This window comes from Prunus dulcis, chromosome 3 (genome assembly GCF_902201215.1).
Source record: "Prunus dulcis chromosome 3, ALMONDv2, whole genome shotgun sequence".
NCBI lineage: Eukaryota > Viridiplantae > Streptophyta > Magnoliopsida > Rosales > Rosaceae > Prunus > Prunus dulcis.
In genome coordinates, this window is record NC_047652.1 from 19,577,042 (window position 1) to 19,602,425 (window position 25,384).

The window sequence follows — 25,384 nt, forward strand, 5'->3', positions numbered from 1 at the left end:
TTGTATTGATTTGTGCTGATTACTACTATAAATTAGTGCTGGGCCCCACCTTGTATAAGGTATGTTTGGTATAGTAGTAGATGTGAAGGGTGTAATTGTCATTTTAAGTTGATGATGGGGTCCTTGTGATGATAGAAATTATAGAAAATAAGGGAGGGTTATTTTGGTAAACATGGTTTTGGCGCTCAACTCAACTTGAGCGAAATAATTTAGGAGGGGAGGGAGAAGGGTTTGCTTTGCAGATGCAAAATATGCAGGCGGAGAGAGTCCCAAAGTCATCGTGGTTTTGAGGCTTTGAGATACTCAAATCAAATCCACCTACGACTTTATATTAAAATGGTCGTGTGTCCAAAATTCCTGGAATTGGTCAAAGTGTTCAAGTTTGGATTTGGACTCAATTGAAGCCCAACAAATTTAACTAGGCTCTCTGACTACAAATAGTTCCACAAAATTTTATTTTTAGTTTTTAATTGGGGTCAACTAGCGTGGGCTTTGGAGATTGAGATGTTGAGGATTTCAATCTGGGCGTTTGAAGGATTAAAAAAAAAGCAAGATGCACTGTTTTTACAGTTACAAAGGCTTTGGTGAAGGATACAGATAAATCATTATAGCTCTAGAAAAAAGAGAAGAGAAGAGAATGATCTCATACTCACAATTTTTCACTTCTGCAATGATTATGTACTACACGTGGAGGAGATTTCTCTCTCTCTCTCTCTCTCTCTCTCTCTCTCTCTCAATGATTTCTAGCTATATAGTACACTTGGAGATCATTTATTTGAGCAAATCAACAGCCGTAATTGAGAAGATTTCAAATTGTTATTTTAATTGAATGGTTGAGATTAAATTTATATTTTCCACATCAAAAACCAAATGTATTGGACAAATTCCCGTTTCAAGTTTGACTTGTCCCTGACCACAAAATGTTTATAATTGATTTCGAATCACTGCCAGTTAGGTACTAGACAGTCTGCTAACTGGAAGTAGCAATTTGCCAACTGCACCACACCTTGTGGTTAAATGTACATCTTTTAATTGCCCTAAAAATGTGTTTATATTCATTGTAAATGGCTCACATGGGCTATCCAAGTCGAATCTCTACTTTATACCCAAGTTCGAATCCTCTTTTTTCGTAATTTATATTAGATTAATATTGAATATAGTTTGTATAAACATAATATATATATATCCATTGAAAATGCAATTGAGGATGTGAAAGTGACTTTACATTCCGTACTTTACACCTAAACATTGAAGATGCTCTAAATTCGATATTGTCTAAATTATATCCAAGAATATTCTGTATAAAAAATGAAGTTTGAATTCTTGGCCAAGCCCAAAGTCTCTCCAACAATCTAGTTAAGTCCAGAAGGAAAACACAGACAAAAAGCTTATATTACCACACCACATCAAATCAAGCTGATTGAAAGCCTTTTAGTTTGGTTGTATGCTGACAATGGACACTAGTGGAGACCATGGTCTTCAATTTCATAATTAGGGAACTTTCAAGTTGTAGCCTTTTAAATCAAATGACTGGCAATTTCCTTTGACAAAAACGCAGGGATTGCCCAGACCCAAAAAGAAGAGGCGAACCTGTCAGACAACCGATACAACCACCCCAGCCAGTCACCCAGCTGAGAACGATCCTCTACGGCTAACTTGGTTCCAAGGAACCAGAAGCTGTTAATCACGCTCTGATCGTACGGTCTTGATTCATCAACCAAGTTGGGATTCCTGTCTCCTTAGAAATCAAGGATACAGAGGTACGATCCTATAGAACAGATCCTGTCCAAGTAAGGTCGTGCCCTCTCTTCACATGCTGAGCTATATAAACTCGTACAGTTGTCTCTATATTCTCGATGTGGGACTCTCGAGACTGAGCCTTTGTCTTATTTTTGTGTTGATTTCCGTGGCATTCAAATGCCTGCCGTTGATTTCGTAGTATCAGTACGTTTCGTTTTCATTGCCTTCACAAATCTTTGTAGTTAACCCTCACATCAAAGGCATTACACACAGTTTTATCAACAAGTCCTCATTGTGTTTATAGATTCAAGATTTTATCCCAACTCCAGTGTTTTTCAACGTTTCCACTTCTTCTATCTCCCCTCTAGACTTCCTCTTCTACTTCACACTCATCACCCGAAACCCCACTATCACGACATGTCTCCCTTCTTACATTTTCTTCTTATTCAAGTTTGGTGCTGCATTCATGCCGCCACGACCTTCAGACTCCCAAACAAGTCCATGCTCGTTCGTTCCTGGGTTCAAAGCTGTTTCTGTTTTTTCAAAGTTAACTACTTTCTATGGCTAATGGTTATGGTAAAATTTGTACCCAAGCAAGAACTAATGCACCATACAATTCGGATCGATCCATTTGCTGAACATAGTAAAAAAACTGAGCATGATTTTGCCGGAAGGATTAGGAGTAGATCTCAGAGGAAAGAAAAGACACCAAGGCACCAACCATTTTCAAAGACACATTTGATCAATACTTGGTTAAAGAGGCCAGTACAAATTGAGTGCTTCACTTTCCAATATATTGCTATTTAGCTCTCTAACTTAAACCAAAAAGCAAAGACTGGAAACAAGTCCTACTGGAAAACAAAAAGCAATTCCAAAATAACACAAAGAAACAAACAGGGCCCAAACCACAAATGCACAGCAACTTAGAAAAACTGCATTCCAGTAATTGCTTGATATATGTATCAAGGTTTATTTTATATCTTGGAACTGATATGCAGCTTCGGCATAAGCATAACCCAGATCTGGATCCCGAGTACGTTTCAGTCTAATACAATTATAATGACGGGGAGTTATCAAAACCCATTAGATTAATCCGATCTCCAATGGTTTTTTTTCTTTAATAAAACGTGTAAATGCGTTGATGTTAAATGCAGAGAGACTTCTTAATAACTCAATTAAGAAAATACAGTTTCCCAACACCATAAGAAACAAGAGAAAAAGAGAAAAATAAAAAGGGAGAGGAGTTAATCTCAGTCTGTACGTATAAGCTAGTTCTCAAATTCTGCACAATACATGAAAATTCCAAACTGTTCTAAACCAAATAAAAAACCATCCTCTAACTTCCATAATAATTACAACAAAAGAAAACATTAAAAAAAACAGTAAAAGTAAAACTGATCCAGACTCTGTATATGTTCATGAAGGGGGTTGCCGCAAACTCATCAGAACATGAAGGAGGTTGCTGCAAACGCTGCAGGTACGAACACAGGCACATTGTTTCCCCTGAAATTACACAAAATTTCCACACACAAAAATATTATAAATAAAAAAACCAACCAGAAATTAAACTGAAAACCAATTAATTACAATAAATAAATTATAATAATTACCCGGAGAACTCGTCGTGACTAGTGCAACTGAGGCTTCGAGCCTTGGCCTTACGTCCTTTCTTGGACGATATCTTCTCAGACTGAGCCTTACCCTCGTGACCAGAAGCAACCCCATCCTCTGAGATTGCAACAAGAGCTGGCCTCCATTGTTGAGCAGACTCTGCAGACTTCGATCTTCTCACACGGCTTCTCATCATCTCATGATCTTGAGTTTGCTTCGACGACGACGACGAACGGTAACACGACCCCAACTCCAACAGGAACTTCATGGTTGATCTGCTGCTTTGGTTTGATCTGGTATGTATATCTTCTCAACAAAAAAAACCTATATGCTAGCTATAGCTTATGGTTTGGTTTGGTGTAAGTAGAATTAACGTGAGAACGAAGGTTTGTTGCTTTTGGTAGGTTTTAACTTTCAGTTTAGGCATCTATTTATAGGGATAAGTTAGGATTTATGACGCTGACGTGGAGTGTCTTCTTTTCTTTAATGTTAATCTGTAATCTAATTAATCCTAATCAACGTTTTGTAATTAAAATGGTAGTTTTGTTTTGCCCTGTTTAGTTTCCTATGGATCCATAATTTTGCAGGTTAAGAGTTTCTCGTTAATTATCGTTAACCTAATCCATTATCCAAATATTATCGGATCTTAGCCAAATAATATCCCACAAAGTAAAGTTAGATATTATATTCACAATAATTATTGTTTTATTTGTTCATTCTCTTTTTATACAAGCGATATGAGGGACCTGAAATGCAAATAGTTACAAACCCCTTGCAATTTAATACACCTTCATGAATCTCCAGTCTCACCTTTATTTTTTGGGAGATTCACTATTATACCCAATATGGGGGCCCAAATTATAAAAATACCCTATATAAAATGGACTTTAGAAACACACCCAAAGCCCATTTACAACATAACAAAAAAGCTTTTAACTTCTTATAAATTACAAAACTGCCATCAATTTCTTAAAACAAGCCCAACCCCAAAATCTCATAAAAATACCCAAAGCACTCAATAGGGCATCAAAGTAATTTAATAATCAATATTAAATTCAATAAGGCTAGCTATCATTTTTTGGGTTTTTTTTGGGTTTGTTTATAGGAATTCAATTGTGTAGGGTTTATTTATAATATTAGTGCTAGAAATGGGTATATCACTGAATATCTCTTATTTTTTCCCATGCCTACATGACATGAATGGTCCTTTTTTATTTTTCCCTAGATTCTTCCTCATCTTTGAGATTTGAACTACTTACAATATTATTAGAATAAAGTGACTCAAACACCACTAATCTGAGAACCAAAATACTTTATTTTATAATGATATTTTCCTAATCCAGGGAACTCCACAAGAATCAAAATTCTTGCGACCACCTAACTCAAATCACAAAATATTAAATTGTTGTTAGGCCCCATTATGCACATTGAATTCTTGTTGGTCCACTGAGTAGCTGGCCTGGGTCTTCATATGTACTGTCACAATTTAAGGCCGAACATAGAGGTGGAAGAAGAAGAATCTAGATTATAAATCCCACCATAAAAAGAAAATAAAACAATTTAAAAGAGGCCGCACCCGCACTAGTAGGGAAATACCGACACTTCTCCACCACAAAATGTTACACTTATAGGGAAGGTTTATCGTTTTTACTAATCATCACATCAATCAAAGATCTTCTTCCAAACCACAATCAAAGCCCCGGTGAAAATGAAAACGAAAGTAATCCTATCTTATCTTAGGGAAAAAAAGATAAAAGAACTTGGGCTTTTCTCTTTTTCTCCAATAGAAACTTTGAGCCTGAGTTTTGGCCATGGGCTGTTTTATGTTTTGAGTTGGGGCAAAACAAAAACAAACACAACCCAGAAATAGGGTTTGTCCCAATGGGCTCATCCTACAATTGTGCTGGCTGCACGGGCTGGAGCTTCAATAGGAGATGGATCGTTTAGCGCTAAAAGGCATGCTTGTGTTCGGTGTGACCGTTAAGCCGTCATATAATGTTATTAACGAGTTCATAGTTTAATGGTAAGAACATTTACTCGCAGATCAATAGTATAAGGTTCAATCCTCAATAACAACTCTCCTTCCAAACTTTGATCCCAAAAAAAAAAAAAACACACATATATTTACTTATTTATTAATACTATATTAGGTAGTGATATTTCTCAAGCCTTAGTCACCTCACTTGGATTAACCAATAAACTAAGTCCATAACATATCAAATCATAACTCTGTGGCTTTTGAAGTTTGTTGGTATCAGACAAACATTTAAAAAAATTGATTGATTGATGTCAGGACTAAAGTTTGGGTGAAATCTACAATGCTTATAGATAATTTTATATTTCAAATCAAGCGAGCAAATTTTCCTGGTTGTTGTTTTGACGTGGCAAAAAATGCTGTCTTACCCTACTGAATTGTCTTTCAGGGCACACATACATTTCCACCACCTTCAATTGCTCCACTATAAACAAAATAGAGTTCGAGAGTTCTCGGTCTTGTTTTTCTTCATGGCTCTCTTATGTTTGGATGGGATTGGGGAAGAAATATAATTAACCTACATAAGATCAAGATTATATAATGAAGCTCCCCCAGCTAGAGATTATCCACAAATTCAGCTAACTCCCACTTAGTTTAAACTAAAAAGCTTAATTATCTTTTACTTAAGCAATATTAAAGAAGGGGAGATTCAAAGACAGGATCTTGATTGCATAAGTAACTTTACAGTAGCTAGATTGTACAAAAAAAGTATTCATGGAGACGACAAGGCTTGAGCAACCGTACATTACACAGAAGACAATTTCCTTTTCTCTTGTGAAGGAATGCAAAATCTAAATCACTAGATATTTTTTCGGATTGTCTAAGTAAAGTGAGAGTGACATGTCTCTCATGTGCAGCAGGCTAGGCAAACAAAGCAAAAGCTACAACTTTTCAGTAACAAATTATTCCGGAGAAAAATATGTATATGTCATGACATTCATGAATCATATATATATATGATGCTTCAAATCAGAATTGAAATAACTACTTTTTCTCTTTTTTGTACTTTTCTTACAGCCTTTTGATTTTCTTCGAGTAAATCTTATATTATTGAGGTCAGAGCCAATAATACATACTCTATATATATACTTTGGCTGTTTCCAGTCTTTGAGATGTTGATATCAAATAAACGTGCAAATTATGCCAATCTTTTTACGGAATTGAACTTTTTAATTTGGAAATTAACACTTCATATATATTCACGGAAGAATTTTTACCTAAGTTTTAGTCTTAATTTATAGTCTGATAACATAAGAAGCCGGGAACTATATCTCTACTAAGATAAATGAAATTACTCTTTACTTCAACACAACACTTAGTTAACTGAAGTCTCATCTCATGTATTGACTTTATACAACCGCATGAAAAACGACCCGAGTGGAGATGGGTAGTTTATCCATTTTTTTTAGTATTTTCTAGGATTTCCGTCTCCATGCAAACACTGCAAAAGACAAATTAACCTATTTCATTCTATATATATATATATATAAAGCCTGTTTAAATTGTTGCACCTTCCCCTGGTGCAGCTTCGTTTACTCAAAACAATGATTGAGTAAGAAATTTTTTTTTTTTTTTTTTTCTCTTCCCTTTTAAAATAATCAAACAAACAATCCACAAAGGTTTTTATGTGCCAATATTCCATGGTCCTTAACCCCATAGGGAACTGACATGTTTGTGAGATGACCACATTTGTCCTCGTGGGAAGAGGTCTAATTTGTCTTTTCCTGTGGCTTCACGTGGCACAAGAAACCAAGTGCAAAGGATAGGTAACCATCACAAAACTCAAGGGCAAATCCATGCTGATTAAATTAGTGTTGTGGTTTTGTCTTAAATCATACTGCATGAGTGCAAATTCGACAAAACACTGGCCGGCGAAGACAGCTTCTTTAACCTACCCATTACTCTCTTCAACACCTCCCACAATTGCTAGTCTCTTAGATAATGAGAGGTGCTATGTAATTAGCAATATACCAAATTTGCTTGGAGCTAGCCTTAGCTGAGCTCCTTCTATGAGAATTGAAGTGCTAGATTCTTGTAGTTTGAGTACTGGTAATTGAGTAAAAAAAAAAAAGAAGGAAAGAACATCGCAATTTGGAATATTCAAATAGGTTGACTTGGTTTTTTAACGGTGTTAATTAACGATATCAATGATTTACGATGTGTATCGCTTTACCTCATCTTATATGTTCTGATATGATCAATTTTCATTAACTAACTCACACAGACATTTAAAATTTTTAATTTGAATCTAGACATAGCACATTCGAATTTTATACATCTTCCAAGAAGTGTAGAAAAATATCACTAGACAAAAAATAGTTAATATGACAACATATATTATGTTGACCTCCCCATCACTCTATATTAGTTCATATACATTTAATTTAATTAGTAATTGATTGGTCCGGATATTTCAAGAGAAATGTAGAAGTATACAATATTCATCGTACGTGCAACTAATTATCAATGCATTCTGTCATTTTATTATCAATTTGAAAGTTCCTATTGTGTATATATACCATACTTATGTATGGATAATTAGGGATATATAGTCTCTCTCTAGTATATATATGGTTCAAGTAGCAGATAAGCTATAAGCTCTCAACTCCGTGCATGTTTCGTAGACAGAAACACATCTCACACACAAAAGCCATAGACAGATTTCCATTAACCCAAGGCCTCATATATCTCTTGAACCTAGAAACTCACATACCAACAGATAAAACCCTAGCTCTTCAATCCCATCCACCAATCTTCACAGGACGCGTGTCCAGCACCCAACTGTCCCTTTCCTCTCCCTCCTCCTTCTCCCTGAAGCTCCTTCTTTTTCCCCACATATTTCCAATATTCACAGCCATGAAAACTGAAGTTAGAGGAAGCACCACCTCCATTTCTCTACAAAATCCTACTACTATCTTCAACACCTCTCAGGGCGCTTCGTTAACCGGCGCGCTTAAAGGGTGTCTTGGAAGCCTTGACGGGGCATGTATAGAGAAGCTCTTACTTCACTGTGCAAGTGCCCTAGAGAGCAACGATGTAACCTTGGCCCAACAAGTGATGTGGGTGCTCAATAATGTTGCTTCTTCTGTTGGTGACCCTAACCAAAGGTTGACCTCATGGATCTTGAGGGCACTGATTTCAAGAGCCTCCAAGGTTTGCCCTACACCTATGAATTTCAATGGAAGCACTAGTAGTAGTACAATCCCCACTAGGTTGATGTCGGTGACCGAGCTAGCCGGGTATGTTGATCTAATCCCATGGCATCGTTTTGGATATTGTGCATCAAATAGTGCAATTTTTAAGGCAATTCAAGGGTGCCCAAAAGTCCATATCTTAGATTTTAGCATCACTCATTGTATGCAATGGCCTACTTTAATAGATGCATTGGCCAAAAGGCCTGAGGGGCCTCCTTTGCTTAGAGTCACTGTTCCCAATTGGAGGCCACAAGTTCCTCCTTTGCTCAATGTGTCAAGCGAAGAAGTTGGTCTTCGTTTGGGGAATTTCTCTAGGTTTAGGGATGTCCCTTTTGAATTCAACGTGATTGAAAACTCATCTTCTTTGGAATTGCTATTCAGTACTCAATTAAACCCTTCTTCCCTAGACCTCCAGGATGATGAGGTTTTGGTTGTAAATTGTCAAAATTGGTTGCGCTATCTCTCCGATGAGCCACTTGGCGGTAGCCCGGGCCATCAAGATGGCTCTATGCGCAACACTTTCCTTAACATGATTAGATCCCTTAACCCTAGGATCATAGTTGTGGTGGATGAAGATTCTGATCTTAGTGCACCAAGTCTTAGCTCAAGAATAACCACTTGCTTTAATTACATGTGGATACCCTTTGACTCTTTGGAGACTTTCTTGCCCAAAGACAGCACCCAAAGGATGGATTATGAATCTGATGTCGGTCACAAAATTGAAAACATTATTGGGTTTGAAGGGCACCAAAGAATAGAGAGGTTAGAGACAGGCGTTGCAATGTCACAAAGAATAAGGAACGTTGGTTTCTTAAGCGCCCCGTTTTGTGAAGAGACTGTTAAGGAAGTGAAGGGCTTGCTGGATGAACATGCTAGTGGTTGGGGTATGAAGCGTGAAGAAGATATGTTGGTGCTCACATGGAAAGGGCACAACTCAGTTTTTGCCACAGCTTGGGTTGCAAATGGGCCAAATCCAAATGGGTTGTTAATGGAGGATTAATTGGCTTCCAAAAAAAAAAAAAAAAAAAAAAAAAGTTCATGCAAAGTGAAGTGATGAATTTGGACCTACCATATTGGGATAGGGGGGAGTGGTCCAGGTGATCGAGAGGCAATGACAAAAGCTTATATGGTTGCTTTTTTCTCTTCGTCAAAAAGCTGCAAATGAGCACAAGACAAAAAGGAAAACGGCAGGCATTTTGTGGAAAAATGATTTTTTCACGAGCACTTTGTATTGAAGCTTTAGCTGCTGTGATCCATCACATGAAAGGCAAGAAAGAGGAGAGAGAGTGAGAATGGACATATTGTTGTCTGCTGTTTAGTATGGGACAAAGTCTAGTACTTTAATGTTTTTCCCATCTGTACGTACGTGCAGGCTTTTGTTCCATGATCAGTGCTGTGAAATTTAACTTTTGTTTAGTCCCTTTCTTTAATCATAGGAGTAACTATTTCCTCAATAATTTCTTGTTTTGGTTACAGTTTAAGTGACAATATGTACGAGTGGAAGCTTGAAAGCTACTTCTTTTTCTTATTCAAATTAGTAACTAGGCTTTTGTTCCATAAGATCAACTTATCTGTTCAAGGCATCTTTAAAGACATGGATATATACATATATTCTATGTTTCGGATTGTGTTTTATTCTTGCCCAACCTTTAGAGCTTGAATTTTAGGGTAAATCTAGGAACAGAAACATGCATGCACACATACCAACGAAAGAGTGTATCAAAGTCGAAGCATGAAAAGAGAAACATACAACAAGGCCCACATTGCCTTTAATTTCATGAGTTGTCATTTTTTTCTTTTGTTCTTTTGTGAATTCTCGTTATTGGAATGTTAAGACTTGAACTTAAAAATTTTTTTAGGAGAGCACAATTACTCCGAATCACTACACTAATTATAATCTTTTTTTTATCTTGGTAATTATTGTTTTGTCTCAATTAAATCCTTTAATTTGTAATTAGTTTCTCAGTTAATTGCAGCAACTTCAATGAAGTTTCTAGTATGAACAAACTAAGTTTGGCCATTGGAAAAGAAGAAAATAAAAAATAATCGATTAATTGGTCACGTTTGAATCACTGGGGTCTTTAGCACAATTTTAGACTCATTGATTCTCATTTCATGGTAGATGAGTAAACTTTGAATACGAAATAAAAACTCTCATAATAAGCACGTTCACCTCTTTTTTCATAATTTATATTTAAAAATTTTTCTTTTACAACATCAAGACACTTCTTACAACTATTGATAGCAAAATCTCCAATGCATTGAACTTCACGGTATATTACATCTCCGTTTGGTAAACCAACTTATAACTCTCCAGAGAAACATACGAACGTCGATTTGTAGGTGCCATTTTACATAAGTTGGTCAACAATTCATTATTTCTTGCATGGTTAAAAAATGAGAAGAATTAATGAATTTGGAGAACTCCAACATTGGGCTAGGCACCAGATATGGTACTTCATGTGTCATTTTGATATCCCGAATTTGAAATACCGGAAGTTAATATCTTACTCAGAAAACTTATCCAAGTTTATATTATATGTCCCATCGACTGGAAAGGTTTGTTTGTTAAAACACTTATGCCCCCACATAAGGAGATCCAAAGGTAGTGTAGAGAAAAAGAAAGAAAAATAAAAATAAAAACTCAAAAAGATTAACAGTTTTAAACTAAACATGTTCAATAGAATTAAACTTCCATTCAATTTAAACAAACACACACATGTACAGGGACATACCCACCATTTTAAAATGGGATGAGCTAGATTTACCTTATTGGACTGTTAGATTTTAGGCTTGATTAAACTCTTAAGGGAGGCTTATGGAATTAATCATAAATACATATAAATTTAATTTGAGAACATATCAATTTTATTTTATTTGTTTAAAAGGCCTATTTTACACTAACAATGCCAGCAACTTTTCATCATATATGCTTAAACATTAACACTAACTTTAAGAAAAGAAAAAACCTAACCTGGGATATAGCCCAGGTTGTACATAGCATAGGTCCGTCCCTGCACATGTATATTTGACAATCAATACTATCTTAATTCTAAGGTTTACCCATAAAATTCAATTATGGAAACATTTCAATCTCTAAGGTTTACCCATATTTCAAAAATTATGGAAACACATCATAAAGTCCAGGGATTTTCATAAATAGATCCATTCTAACATGATATTTTATACAAAACTCCTTAGAAAACATATTTGGAGAAAAAAGCCCTTAATTAGTCACTTGTCATGTTCTAATTGGTTATTAGGGTGTAAAAAAAATTTCACTTGAAATTAACATGTAGTTACCAATGAGATGTTAGTTAGATTGACCCAGGTTTTTGGTGTGCTCCCAAGTGATCGTGAGTTTAAATTCTCATTATACTCTTTTACCACTCGTGATTTCAAGTAACACGATGTAGAAGTGAAAGCTTGAAAGCAATAACTCGATCAATAGCTAGTTCTTTTTCTTACTCAAATTATTAATTAGGCTTTTGTTCCACAAGATCAACTTACATGTTAAAGGCGACCAGAGGTGTATAAAATATATATTGCGGTGTTTTATTCTTGGTCCACCAAACCTTATGGGTAAATCTAGCAACAGAAACATGCCTGCACTGTGCATATACCAAGGAAATAGTGTATCAAAGTTGAAGTATGAAAAAGTTAAATATATAACAAGGACCACATTGACTTTAATTTCATGAGTTGTCATCTTTTTCTTGATGGTGGTAATTATTGTTCTGTCTCAAATTAAGCCTTTAATTTCTCAGTTAATTGCAGGACTTCAATGAAGTTTCTAGTATGAACAAAAAAAAGTTTGGCCATTGAAAAAGAAATCCGACCTGCCGGATTCGAACCAGCGACCTAAGGATGGCTGAGAGCACATAACCCACTACAGTCCTCCGCTCTACCAACTGAGCTAAGGTCGGATTGTTGGAAATGACCTTGTCAGATATCTATATGAAACGTAATATTTAATTTCCAAACTTTGGACTGGTGGTTACTTTAAGAAAAGGCCCAAGATCGAGTAGTATGCAATGTGAATAGTTTGGGCTCAATTGAAACCTAAAATTAGTCTGGTCTTAAGCTAATAAGCTTGGGCTCCATTGATCCTACAACGCGAGTGTAAATATTTCTTTTTGGGGTCAGCTACAGCATGAGTTTAATTAAGTTGAAACTTGTGATGTGGTGGAAAGAGTATAACACACACACACAACGAAGTTGTAATGTTGAAAGACGCAATTTTATGAGATGAACAATGCCCAATCATCTCTCTTAATCTTTTTTTTTTTTAAAAAAAAATTATTAAGAACAAGCATAATTTCAATAATAAAAGGGTAAATACAAGGAATGTACAAGAAGAACACACTCTAAATGGTAGTTCTTGCATACAATAAATCAGGAACATTAAATCCAGCAAGATAGTGAGTAATAAATATTACAAAATCAAGCTCAGCTTACTTAGAGTTAACATATAGGGGATCAAGAAGACTCTGTATAGCACCAGTGCGACATAGAGACCATGAGAATGATTGATTTTGCATGAACAAGGAACCAGAAACACCAAAAGTGAAAGGCCTTACAGCTCAACATCCATTTGGCCAAAGAAGACCACAACACCTCCAGCATCCCCCATGATCTCACAACACCACGTATGAAAGATCCATCAAAATCTAACAACTCTACCTCCTCAAGATAAAGAATCTTTAAAATCTAGTCCAAAAGGACTGGAGAGAAACAAAACCCAACACAAAATTGGGAAGAAGCAAAACTTAACATAAAACTGGGGAGGAAAATCTCTCTACAACATGAAAGGGGAGAGAGTTGCTCGATTTATTAGTCGAAGGGTCCCTAAAACCAAAATGGATTGTAGAGAAGAGAGACCAAGAAGAAAGGAAAAGAAGAGAAAAGAAGGGTCGAGAGAAAAGGAGAGAGTATTATCTCTCTTAACTTTTTACTCTCAACTTATAAAGCATCTTTATATATAAAAAATACGAGAAACACTTAGAGTCATCTCAACTCTTACGAAACATAAGTACTTAAATCTAAATAAAACCAAAGTAAAACTCATTCTATATGAAATAGGTAATGTGTCACATCAACTGTGTGTACCATATTGTTGTGTTTTTAAATAATGTGTCACATAAATTAGGTAAAAAAGTAATGGAGATAAAAGTTGTGATGTACTTGTGTTGCATTTTCCCTGTAACATTGTAGAAGGAAATCACAAATGGGTCGTGAGAAGAAATGAGGGAACCATTTGTCTGGCAAAGAGGCGGATCTTTTGGTGGGACCCACGTAACAGAAGTGGGGTCCTCCAAAGCCACATCCTAATAGCAAACGTCCAAATAGTACTCAACCAAAGAAACAAAATAAATAATTGAAAAGAAAATGTGAGATCGTCTAGATGGGCATTTCGGTCAATGTAAACAATCCTTGCCAGAGAGGGAAGAAATAAATAAAGTAGTGGATAGGGGAGGGGAAGGCAATGGGTGCACTGCAGACATACAGAGACTTGCAGCGATGAACGTGGAACAACCAACCAAAGGCAGGGAAAGCCAGCAACAAAGCTTCACTTCCAAGCTTTAAAATGGTCTCCCTCCCAAGAATATCACACATTAATATTATTATTATTCACTAATATACTTTTGGGGTTTTCATAATTAATTTTCTAAGCTTAGATGTATTTTCTCTGGGAATGTCAGAATGTGGCCAGTGGCCTAAATATGTAGTATTAGTAACACACACTTCAACTGCTCCCTCTCTCTCTCTCTCTCTCTGGGGTTCATAGTCAAATATTATATATCATACTTTTCTGTCTTTGCACTCTTTGTTTATTCCCAGTTCTCACTCTTTAGAGGCTTGTCCTCTATATCTCAGTTGAAAACTACATTGCTTCTGCTTGAACCAATAGTGTCAATTTGCATTAACCAAAGTTCCTAACCTCTTTCCCTTTGTCTTCTTTCCCATTTCAGAATATGGATTTGTGTCCTCTACTTCCTCCTCTCTACTCCCCATTTGGCCTCCGCACCTCTCTGTCTTCGTTGCACCGTTAAAAATTACTTATTTTGCTTTTCTGATTGCAGTTCCCAAAAAAAGACTCTTGATTTGAAGTGGGTTTTTGTTTATTTTAGGTTTTTTTTAATCATTTGAGTAATGGAGGTTCATTGTGATCTTGAAGTTGATGTCAATGGGGAAGAGTCTTTCATGGTGGACAAGGTAATTCTGTACTTGCAAGTAGTAGCAACCTCATTTCTTTTTCTTCTGTCCAAATGGTGATCTTATCCCACTATTTATTTCTGTTTAATTTTGTTTACTCTTCTTGTACTGGAAGTGGATCCTCCTCTCTGTTTTGCCAGTTCATTAAATCATGACAGGTCTGAGAGACTGAGATCCTTTATTGCTTGCCAATAATTGGTTGTCTCTCTCTCTCTCTCTCTCTCTCTGTCTTATTGTAATAGAGCCTTGTGCTTGAATTGTGAGGTTTTACTGATTATCTTTCTACATTTCGTGCATGCTCTGGTAATTTTTCTTTGGTTGCTTTCCATGTCCATCATGAATGATGAATTAGAAAGAAATTCCCTTTTCCGTCCACCAATTTAATTCACACCTAATTTGCATTGATGTGGGTCCTGGACTCATGGCTACCTTAGCTTTTGTTCTTCTGTTCGGTCTATTTAATTCACAAATTGCACATTGATTTGGCAGGCCTTTTTCTTTTGCTTCATTCTCTCATTTATTGCTGGTGTTTATGGGGCTCTCCCATTAATACTGCCCATGAAAGTAACCCTTTTGAGATGGACGAAGGGTTACTTTCATAGGTACTAATTACAATTTTCTGCCCTTCTTTGCTGGGTTGATCAGCGTACATCTTTTTGGAATTGCCCTTACCACAATTTATTGCCTATAACGACCTCTCTTCATTCTTTGGCAGGTTCTGGTGTAGATTCCCACTTTTTATTTATCTATTTTTTTTCCCAATTCAATGAGGTCATTCTTTTTTTGGGTTCCTCCTCTCCATTCTGGAATTTGTTGGGGGGTGGGTTCTGTCTTTACAAAATTTCTTCAGTACCTGCAAGTTAGAAGCCTAAATCTTGCATAACATTGTTTTCATTATTTTAGTAGCTCACTAAGTGACAATGATTGTCTCTTTTGAGCGAAGGAGTATTAATTTTTTAAAAGATGAATGTCCCTTCCTCCTTTAACTCTGTGTTTTCATGATCATTTCTGCAGAAAATTATTGCTTCCTACTCTGGCAAATTGAGAAAATTACTTGGCAAATCAAAATCTACCTCAAGAAATCTTAAAGTGGTATTGCATGACTTTCCGGGAGGAGCAGAGAGTTTTGAGCTCATTTCAAGGTTCTGCTACAACCATGGCAGCACCGACATAACTCCTTCCAATATTTCCCTCCTATATTGTGCTGCACAGTTCATGGAAATGAACAATTCTGTCATTGGAACACATAATTTATTGGAAAAAGCAGAGAAGTCATTTGAAGAGATCAGATATTGGACATGGTCTGAGCTTTTAATGGCTTTGAAGCATTGCCAAGATTTACTTCCAGCCGCTAATTCTCTGAGCCTACTCGAGAAATGCATGGATACCCTTGTAGCAAGATTGCCTTCGACAAGCGAAGCGAGTCCTTGTCCTTCCACTTCATCCCCAGATAGCTCTGGTATTCGGTTTTCATGCGACACTCGAAGCTCTGAGAGTTTGAAAACCAGCTCATCTCGGGCAACCTGGTGGTTTGATGATCTTCTAGCTTTAGGTCCAAATTTGGTTGAAATGCTGGTCAAGTCCATGATTTCTCGAAAACTTGATCATGTTATCATTAGTAGGTTCCTCTTTTATTACCAGAAATCGAAGTTTTACACTGTCAAATCTGATGCCAAGCGCACCTTTGTGGAAACAGTCATTGATATGCTATATATTCTTGATCAGAGCTGTGTTTCTTGCAAGAGTTTATTTGGGATTCTTCGAGTTGCTCTGAATTTGAATATAAGCAAAAGTAGCAGGAATAAGTTGGAGAGCATGATTGGTTCACAGCTTGATCAAGCAATATTAGACAATTTGCTTGTTCCATCCCCACGCGGGATCAATTACTTGTATGATGTAAATCTTGTTCTAAGGTTATTGAAATCATTTCTGAGTGGAGGAATCTGTCAAGCATTGCCCATGCGATTGAGGAGAGTTGCTGCCTTGGTGGATTTGTATATGGCAGAAGTAGCCCCAGATCCTTGTTTGAAGCCTTCGAAGTTTGTGGCTTTAGCCATGATCATGCCGGATTCTGCCAGAGACTCCTATGATGAACTTTACCATGCCATGGACATGTATATAGAGGTATCACATTTATGTCAAAGAATTTTTTTAAGCTATCTATTGCATGTATTTTTGCCATGTACATGAGAGAGCATATTGTGGATTTGATCTGCACTCTACTCTGTTTCATAACCTTTATTCTTGTTAAGTTTTGATCTAGTAGCTTATGGTCCGTGCATTCAAATAGGACATTATTAAAAGATCTTAAAACATTGAGTCGCTTTTGATTTTGAAGATTATTTGTATGAGGTTGTTTATGCATTGAATTTGCTTGGTCATAGGTGCATACAGGATTGTCAGAAGAGGAAAAGATGGAAATTTGTTGTGTGTTGAACTATGAGAAGCTCTCATCAGAGACTTGCATACACCTTTCTCAGAATAAAAAGTTTCCATCAAAAGCAGCAGTCCAAGCTCTCGTCTCTCAGCAATTGAAGCTTAAAAGCTTACTCCATGCAACCAACAATTCTAAGTCCTACGCTGACTCCCCTTGTAGTGCCGGCGAGGTTGGAAATTGGGGAAGGAAATTCGACGCCAATGAACAACTTGTGCTTTATGCCGGGAAACTCAATCTCGCAGCTGACAATGAGAAACTTAGAGCACATTTGCAAGGCATGCAGTGCAGGGTAATGGAATTGGAGAAACTGTGCAAGAAAATGCAAACTCAAATGGCAAAGTTTACAAAATCAAGAGCATCAAGCCACGGTCATACAAGATCTGTGCCCAAACTCTGTTCATGATAGTAGTCGAGCATTTTATTCCATTAGTTTTTAAGTATTATCTCATCTCTGTATAGCGCAAGGAAAGGGGTTTTTGTGTTTGCAACAGATTTTTCTTTCTTTGCTGGATAACTAAAGGTGAAAAGCAAGTTGTTTCACTTGCAAAGATTGAGGAAATCTTTGGTTGTACAGTTACAGAAAGAGAATTTCTGTTGAGTAACTTTTTCTTTTAATGAAATGTCCCTGTTCATTTCATGTAGTGCTCTTTGTACAAGATAGGATTTCAAGGTTAAGTCATTTTCCCCAGTCACTCTCACATTTGGGGCCATTCTGGAATGCAAGCTGGCAAGCATATTTTCTGCATGAATAGGGAAATATGAGGGTGAATGAAAGCTGAACATATTTGCTTTTCTGTTTCTTCAATCATCCATCATCATCACCATGGTAATTTATCTACAAATAGATTCTAGAAGATTAAAATACTACTGTCATATATCAATGGTTTCTATTACCAGTCAACTAATGAAACAAAGAACAATAGTTGCTGTTAAGATATAAAAAGTCAAGTGTAGTTGTTGTTGACTTGCCACAAAAAAAAAAACAGTAAAAGTATAGAATTGAATAAAATGGTCCACTTATTGACATGAACAACACCCTGTTCTCCTTAGATTCCTGAACAGTCTTGGCTGTATAAAATAGTTTTCTTTTTAGGTAGTGGATTGTGTTCACCTAACTTATTGCGAAGTTGCCAACATTTCATGGGATTACAAGTTTAAAAACACTGAAAGTAAAACAATAATGTGAATGAGTGGGAAAACTGATGCCTAGGTAACAAAATGAACCCTAACAGTCAGCAATGTGATTCAAAACCAGGCATTCTCTGCAATTGTGAACTAATTAAGAGGCACAAATTCCCAATTATAATTTGTTCGAGGACAGAATTTTGGTATTTTCTGGATCACTATTAATATTGCAGAGACTTCTAGTGAATTGGTCTTTGAAGAATTACTTTATCGTGTTTGGTAAAATCAATCGCCTACTCGCCTGTGAGTACTCTTTAAGTTTAATTTAAAAATCGTGTAGTCCAAAGATTAAAATCTAACTACTCCACCAATATGACAGAGTTTGTCTTCGGATTTGAGTTAACTTAGACTAAGTCCTCCTCCATTTACATAACGTAATTTGAAGGATCACTATTTACATGGACCAGAATTGTGTGTGGATGACTCAAATGCTATAGGTTGGTTTTCCGGGTCAAACCTAAATCTTGGTGAAACCAAGATGATATCATATGAATGAAGAGACAGAATCCCACGAAAGCCTTTTCCTTAGACGCCACTTTTCTTGTACTAATTCCTAGGTCTTACTTTATTCTTAATTATGAACAACCACAGATTATAATATAACCTAAGCAAACAGAACATACCACATTCATCAAGTATGAGCATTTCGATGAGGAAATGACTTGTTAATCTGTTACTGGTATTTATAGTTTCCTAGTTTGAATATTTGAATGGCAAATGGCATTGTCACGTACATAGAGTCTAGAGAGAGACCTTTCTTTCATGGAAGCAACATGTTTCTTGGCTTTGCCTTGTCCCTCTTCATTCCCTCTTTCTTTAATATAATAGACCCTAAACCAATTCAAACGAATCTCTCAAGAAAATAAGAAACCAAAGGAATCCTAAACAAAACTCCTCTTTTTTCTTTTTGCTTCCTTGAACGAGAAGTGGCACGAACTTCGTAAGACATCACCAATTGAATAGAAATTAGCCTCACAAGTTAAAAATGAGAAGAGACAAAGATGGAGAGTAGTTGTTATTTAACAAAGTAAAAAAATGAAAAGATTGAATACTTGGGTTGGGTTATACCATCCAAGTGATAAAGTACATAGTGGAAAAATGAGCTATAATTGTGATCCATGTTACACGAACATTTCAATTTGCTGGAGTGTCACCTCGAATACGCGTGGGATACAGTCAACAGACTTGAGACACTGTTGTCGTATGAATTTCACTTTAAAAAAAAAAAAACAAAAATTTCTTATCAAATATGGGCCAAATGCCCAAAAATAAGGACATACCAATCGGGCCTTACAACTGCTAGGACTTTTTGTAAAGTTGGTGGATCATCGAAACGCCATAAGCCCCAATCAAGATGCAAGTTGGTCAGCCATCATATATTCATATACAAATACAACCCAATTATTATTGAGATATTTAATCATATATCTATTTTTAACACTAATAATATATATAAATTCTATACCATTTAATTTCTATAAACAAACTTGAAAAAAAAATTAAAAAATGACAGCTGACTCTACTGAATTTAATTATTAAATTACTTTGATACCCTATTGAGTGTTTTGGATTTTTTTTTAATGAGGTTTTAGAGTTGGGTTTTCTTTTAATAAAGAAACTGATGACAATTTTGTAATTTATAAGAAGTTAAAAGCCTTTGTTATACTGTAAATGAGCTTTGAGTTTGTTTTTAAAGTCCATTTCATAATAAAGAGGCTTTTAACTTTTTAGTGAAATTTTTGAGCCCCTTTGCAGGTTTTCTCTAGAAAATTTGTTACCTTCTCTTTCACCTAATGTTATTTGTATTTTTTATTTATAATCTTAGCTTTCTTTCTTTTTTCAGTTTGATTTATTTACAGGGATGATGGAGGAGATTTAAATTGTGCATTATTAGGTATTGATCTCAAATAATCTAAAAGCAGCCACAACCAATCCATCCAATCCATCCTAGTGAGACTTAGAATAAAAAAACCTACAATCTCTCAGAAGTAGAAGCAGAAGCAGAATGCCAATTTACAAGTAATAGAGAGATTCCTGGCTAATCTCTTAGCCTGTTGCTGACCTAAGAGTAGTAATACAACTATGAAATGTATATGATATCTAATCTCCCAATCGACACAGTCTTTTCGTAAAACCTGAATAAAGTAGTAAACCTCTTCCTGTTTTAATTTGATATGAAAAAGAAAACTACCTATATATAAACCTGAATCAAGTAGGAAACCTCCTCCTTTTTAATTTGATGATATGAAAAAGAAAACTTTACCACTACTTACCAGGCTGTCTTAGCTGGAGACGAAAGACCTCTTAATCCAGTAGCAAAAACAAAAAAACCAAAAACAAAAAACGTACATAATCCAATATTTCAAACGGAACGTTATTGGAAATAAACAATCACGCAGAAACAATTATTTGAGTACTTTTTAAAAAAAGGTTTTTTTTTTTTTTAAATATCTGGTATTTGAAAAAAAAAAAAAAAAGTGATCTCTGGGTCTTGGAAAGTTCCAGCTAGAAAAATACCCTCAAGAAACTTCTAGCAAAAAAACCCTCAAGAAGAACCAAATAAAAACTATACTTGGAAGTAGAAGAAATAAAAATATCTTAGATGTTGTTAAATACCCTATCTTTTGGTATCCGGCTTAAAAAAAAGTTACATTTTTGTTTTTCTATTAGATTTAGAATAATGAAAACAAGGTTAGCCAATATCAGGCGGTCTTCAGATTTTGAGGGCCCTGTGCGAAACTTAAACGGGGACCTCTAATATGAAAAGAATATATTATATATATATTTCCATGACTAAATACCTTTTAATTTTTTAATTTTTTTTTACAATAAGCGATTGGCATTAATAGGAAAAACCATAACTACAAATTGTCCTCAGTCAGAGCATCATAGAGAATAGCAAGATGATCCTGAAACCATGATGATGACTCTGATAAGGTAATAGAAAAGAGCATCCACAATCATGCTCTCTATTTTTAAGTTAAATTTTAGCTACAAACATATAAAAGTTATTTTAGGAGCTCTTTATAAAATTTAAACTCCAATCATGCTCTCTAGTTTAGGGAGTTATAAATGTTTTAACTTTTTTTTTAATTGGTCAATCTCTATTAAAAAATAATATAAAATATAGTTAGTATTAATGAAAGATTTGAAATACTCATTAAATAAAGCAGCATTAAATTATAGGGAGCCACTAGGTATTCTTTCTCTCTCCTCAGATTTAGGAGTTTCTAGAGGTCTCCATATTTTAGGAGGTAGATAGGAAGCATAGTTGAAGTTGTATTTTTCAAATTCCTCCCTAAAATTTCTTTAAGGAGGTATTTTAGGGAGCCCATTGTGGACACTCTAAACGAGCTAAATGATGAGCCGCCCTATTAGCGTCACAAAACAAACTGAATGAAAGCATTGTTCAATTGAGAAAGCAAAGTTCGACAGTCTGCAAATAAAAAACTAAAATGCGATCTATCTTCATGCACATGTTGAATTGCCTGGATCACACCTTTCACGTCGCCCTCAATTATCTTTGGTTCACTGCCCATTTCATGGGGGAAACAAAAAGTCTCTCTCAATACTAGCACTTTAGCATGCTCCAGGGAGAACACAAAAGTAAATTTGCATGCTTTGGCCACCACGAACTGCCCTTTTGAGCTGTGAACCACAACTCCACCACCGCCAATGCCATTGGGTAAGTTAAAACCTTCATCCACATTGAGCTTAATAATGCCAATGGGAGGTTGTTACCACTTCGCTTGAGCCCTAGAAAGCAAAGGCCTGGGAACAACCTGTTGCTCTTTAAAATCATTGAGAAGACCTCATAGCTCCATTGATCACTTCACTAGGGCTCCGTCGCTTACCCGTCCACACAATCATATTTCTTTCGTTCCAAAGACTCCAAAGTAGCATAAATAAGAGTTCAACGCTAGTCATGTTCCCTTCAAGCAATATTTTCTCAAGCCAACTATTGAGGTCCCATGTGTCATGGTCCTACCAGTTCATACACAAAAGGCTATTAAGCCAAATTAGTGAGGTACTTCTAGCCCAAACCCAGGCGCTCGAGTACCTACTCGAGCGGCAGAACTCAGAGATGTTGAATGTGATCGATGCATTGATGAATAAACTTTTAAGACTTCAATTCTTTTTGCATTTATGCATGCACCCCAATCTTCCAATGTATTGGTTGATCTCTAGATTTACGATAAGTAGCTCTTTTAGTTATATCAATGCTAACTATCCAAGAAATTAATTAAAGATATTGGTATGTGCATTAAAGGGCGGATTTATGCCTAGGTTGGGGTGGGCTCCAGCCTAGGGGAAGATTTTTAATATTAAATATGGTTTAAATTTTATAAGTTTATTCCTACTCTAATAAATATTAGCCTATTACACCAAATAAATATAATAAACTAATAATAGCCCAATTTAAGTAAAGTAAATAATAGCTTAGTCCTCTATTTAAAATAAGCCAATTCCTAAAGCATATAGGAAATAATAAACATCAATCCAAACCTATATAAATTTGATCAGAAGCAGAACTCATGTTAAGGCTCTACCAACTTGAGCTATTCTAATCGTACTGATATTGAGCTACAGCACAGAGAGCAAACATCAAAAGATTTCTTCTAACCACCCAAAACGCCATATTTGAACCTTGAGAGCCTAGATGAAATAGCTCTCCTCCTCTAAAAAATTGTACCAACCTATCTTTAGTGGGTTATTTAATGTTGGTAAGTTTTTCTCTCTTTTTATATATTCAATTTCCAATTTTAATTGTTGTTGTTAAGTTTTTATGATTTAGGGTTTGGGTGAATTTTTTTGGAGATTGTTGATATATGTTTTATTTTAACAACTTGAGTTATTAATTAGCATATATGATTTTTGGTGTCTAATATTTCTTGTTATGATATCATGTCACATGATGATAATAGACTGGCAAAGAGAGGAAAAATTATTTATTCATTCTTCAAAAAAAGTGGTAACGATAACAATGATAAACCTTATGCATCTAATGTTGATACTTCAATTCCTAAGAAACTTTATGAACTCGGATCTCAAGTAGTTGAATCTAAAGAGTTTGATATTGCTTCTTTAGAACGGGATCCTAGGAAATGCATTCCAATTTATGAAGACCCAATCAATCAACGTGATGAGATTCGAAAGGCAAGCTCTTTAAATTTTTTTTGCATTCGAACATGTATTTTTGAAGTTGGACAAGTGTTTGATTTGATATTTATTTATATTTTGTACTTCTTTGTGTTATATTTGCTTGTAATGTGACTTTGTTTGATTTATAAAATTTTATTTACATTTTTGTTTCAAGAGAAAAAAAAGCTTATAATATATCTCCTTTATATAAAATAAAAAAATTATTTAGCTTACTCTTATAAAAATTCATGAATCCGCCATTGTGTGCATTGGGCAATCCAAGCAAGGGTTGCTGCTGCTTTTACAAATTGCTATGTAAATGGAGAAGATTACTTGTATATATATATATATATATATATATATATTCAGCTATTATCAATCAAATTACTGATATATATTTGCAAGCAGATTCCTCAGAAATATTATGAGTGCTACCACACATCATGCATGAGACTGAGTTAGATTAAAATACGTACTGCCCAAAGTACCCAAATCGTTGCACAGTCGAAAACTAGAGATTGTGCTGGTTCTCTAAGCATTCAAGTGTCGGACTTGTAATCTTTGGATTCAGTAGAAAATAGGTGTGAACTAAGAAGACTACCCGAGACTCATTGATATCCATGCATTATCAATATATGTGTTCTTCAAATGTGTGTGCCTACTTTGTCGTTGCACCACTTTACACAAATCAGCCCACTGAGTAGATATATGCAACTCAAAATTGCCAATAAGTTGCAATTGATTCTCGCTAAATTATTGGAAACTCGTAAGGAGGTTGTCGATGAAATAGTTAAGAGCATTTACTCGTTCACGTTCTAAGTTTGATTCTTCTTTCCTCCAATATTCCTTGTAGTCTTGTACTCGAAGTTCAATTCCCCTATTTTTAAATATCGCTTGTATAAAATAATAATAATAATAATAACAATAAAACTAATTGAATGCATATAATACTTGTGTGTTGTGTATGTGGGTTTGTGTGATTTGCGGGGTATATAAACATAACAATGATTTTCTAACCTTTCAACCAACAGATGTAAAAAGCTCAAGTGATTTTCTGACCTTTCAACAAACAGATGTAAAAAGCTCAAGTTGATCCAAAGTACCATAAACATTACAGACATCACTGGGTTTTGTCAACCCTTTCCTGAGATCACTGACTGTCTTGAGGTTCAAAGACCATTCCGGCAGACCAAAAAAAGCACTCCATCAGTCTATGTGTCTCTAGTGAAGCTCAACTTTTTTGTTAAGCCCATATGCACCCACCACCGCCTAAATAGCATCACTATTAATGAAGCAAATTAAGTATACACACACGTAAATTTCATCGATGCAGAGAATATAATTTGGTACGGAATGAGAACCAGCTATATAACTTATAAGTAGTGGGTATAGATAAAAATACATGCCACTTTAAAATTCTTGGAAAAGAGGCCATCTTATTTCTGGGTTGTAAATTAATTGTCAAAATCATTCATTTTTTGCTTATTTTTCAAGGAATATGCAAAAAATAAATAAAAATATTTTGACACCAAAAAAAAACCTAAATTTGAGAACATCAAAGCAATCATATTTTATTTTATTTGTTTGGTTGAGGTATTTGTCTTCCTTTCTTTTTATTCTTTCATTTTTTGGCCCCTAATTTTTTTATTATTAAATAAATTGAGGATACAAACTTTTTTTAAAGCTAACGTCCTCCTACTGTCAAAATCCTCCACATTGCACTTTTTAACAGGAAACTGGATGAAATGATATTGACGATGGGGCCATTAACTGAAAAAATGTTTGCATTCTTAACTTTTTATAAAAATACGGTGTAAATTGAAA

General features: G+C 35.4%; 3 protein-coding genes and 2 non-coding genes across 10 annotated transcripts; 2 read left to right on the forward strand and 3 right to left on the reverse strand.

Moving 5' to 3' along the window:
- Nucleotides 1-1,587: 1,587 nt before the first annotated feature.
- Nucleotides 1,588-1,800, reverse strand: LOC117623667. The gene has a single exon (XR_004585194.1). It is a non-coding gene; the product is annotated as a small nucleolar RNA U3 (small nucleolar RNA).
- A 1,078-nt stretch (nucleotides 1,801-2,878) lies between these two features.
- Nucleotides 2,879-3,739, reverse strand: LOC117622727. The gene is made up of 2 exons (XM_034353492.1): nucleotides 3,351-3,739; nucleotides 2,879-3,243 (listed from the first exon to the last, which is right to left on the reverse strand). The coding sequence occupies exons 1-2, from the start codon at nucleotides 3,617-3,619 to the stop codon at nucleotides 3,183-3,185; spliced, it is 330 nt and encodes a 109-aa protein (XP_034209383.1). The 5' UTR covers nucleotides 3,620-3,739; the 3' UTR covers nucleotides 2,879-3,182.
- A 4,503-nt stretch (nucleotides 3,740-8,242) lies between these two features.
- Nucleotides 8,243-9,580, forward strand: LOC117623298 (scarecrow-like protein 32). Its single transcript, XM_034354212.1, has one exon. The coding sequence runs from the start codon at nucleotides 8,243-8,245 to the stop codon at nucleotides 9,578-9,580; it is 1,338 nt and encodes a 445-aa protein (XP_034210103.1).
- Nucleotides 9,581-12,413: 2,833 nt separating this feature from the next.
- Nucleotides 12,414-12,506, reverse strand: TRNAY-GUA. Its single transcript has 2 exons — nucleotides 12,470-12,506; nucleotides 12,414-12,449 (listed from the first exon to the last, which is right to left on the reverse strand). It is a non-coding gene; the product is annotated as a tRNA-Tyr (tRNA).
- Nucleotides 12,507-14,059: 1,553 nt separating this feature from the next.
- Nucleotides 14,060-17,978, forward strand: LOC117621099 (BTB/POZ domain-containing protein At3g22104). Of its 6 annotated transcripts, none has more exons than XM_034351391.1 (4): nucleotides 14,060-14,170; nucleotides 14,712-14,796; nucleotides 15,811-16,920; nucleotides 17,181-17,978. In XM_034351391.1, exons 2-4 carry the CDS (start codon nucleotides 14,734-14,736, stop codon nucleotides 17,634-17,636), a joined length of 1,629 nt encoding a protein of 542 aa, XP_034207282.1. In that variant the 5' UTR covers nucleotides 14,060-14,170; nucleotides 14,712-14,733; the 3' UTR covers nucleotides 17,637-17,978. The 6 variants fall into 6 exon arrangements, with proteins under 6 accessions (XP_034207282.1, XP_034207284.1, XP_034207281.1 ...); XM_034351390.1 differs by having other exon boundaries at nucleotides 14,081-14,170; nucleotides 14,553-14,796; XM_034351393.1 differs by lacking the exon at nucleotides 14,712-14,796 and having other exon boundaries at nucleotides 14,071-14,170.
- Nucleotides 17,979-25,384: the final 7,406 nt, after the last annotated feature.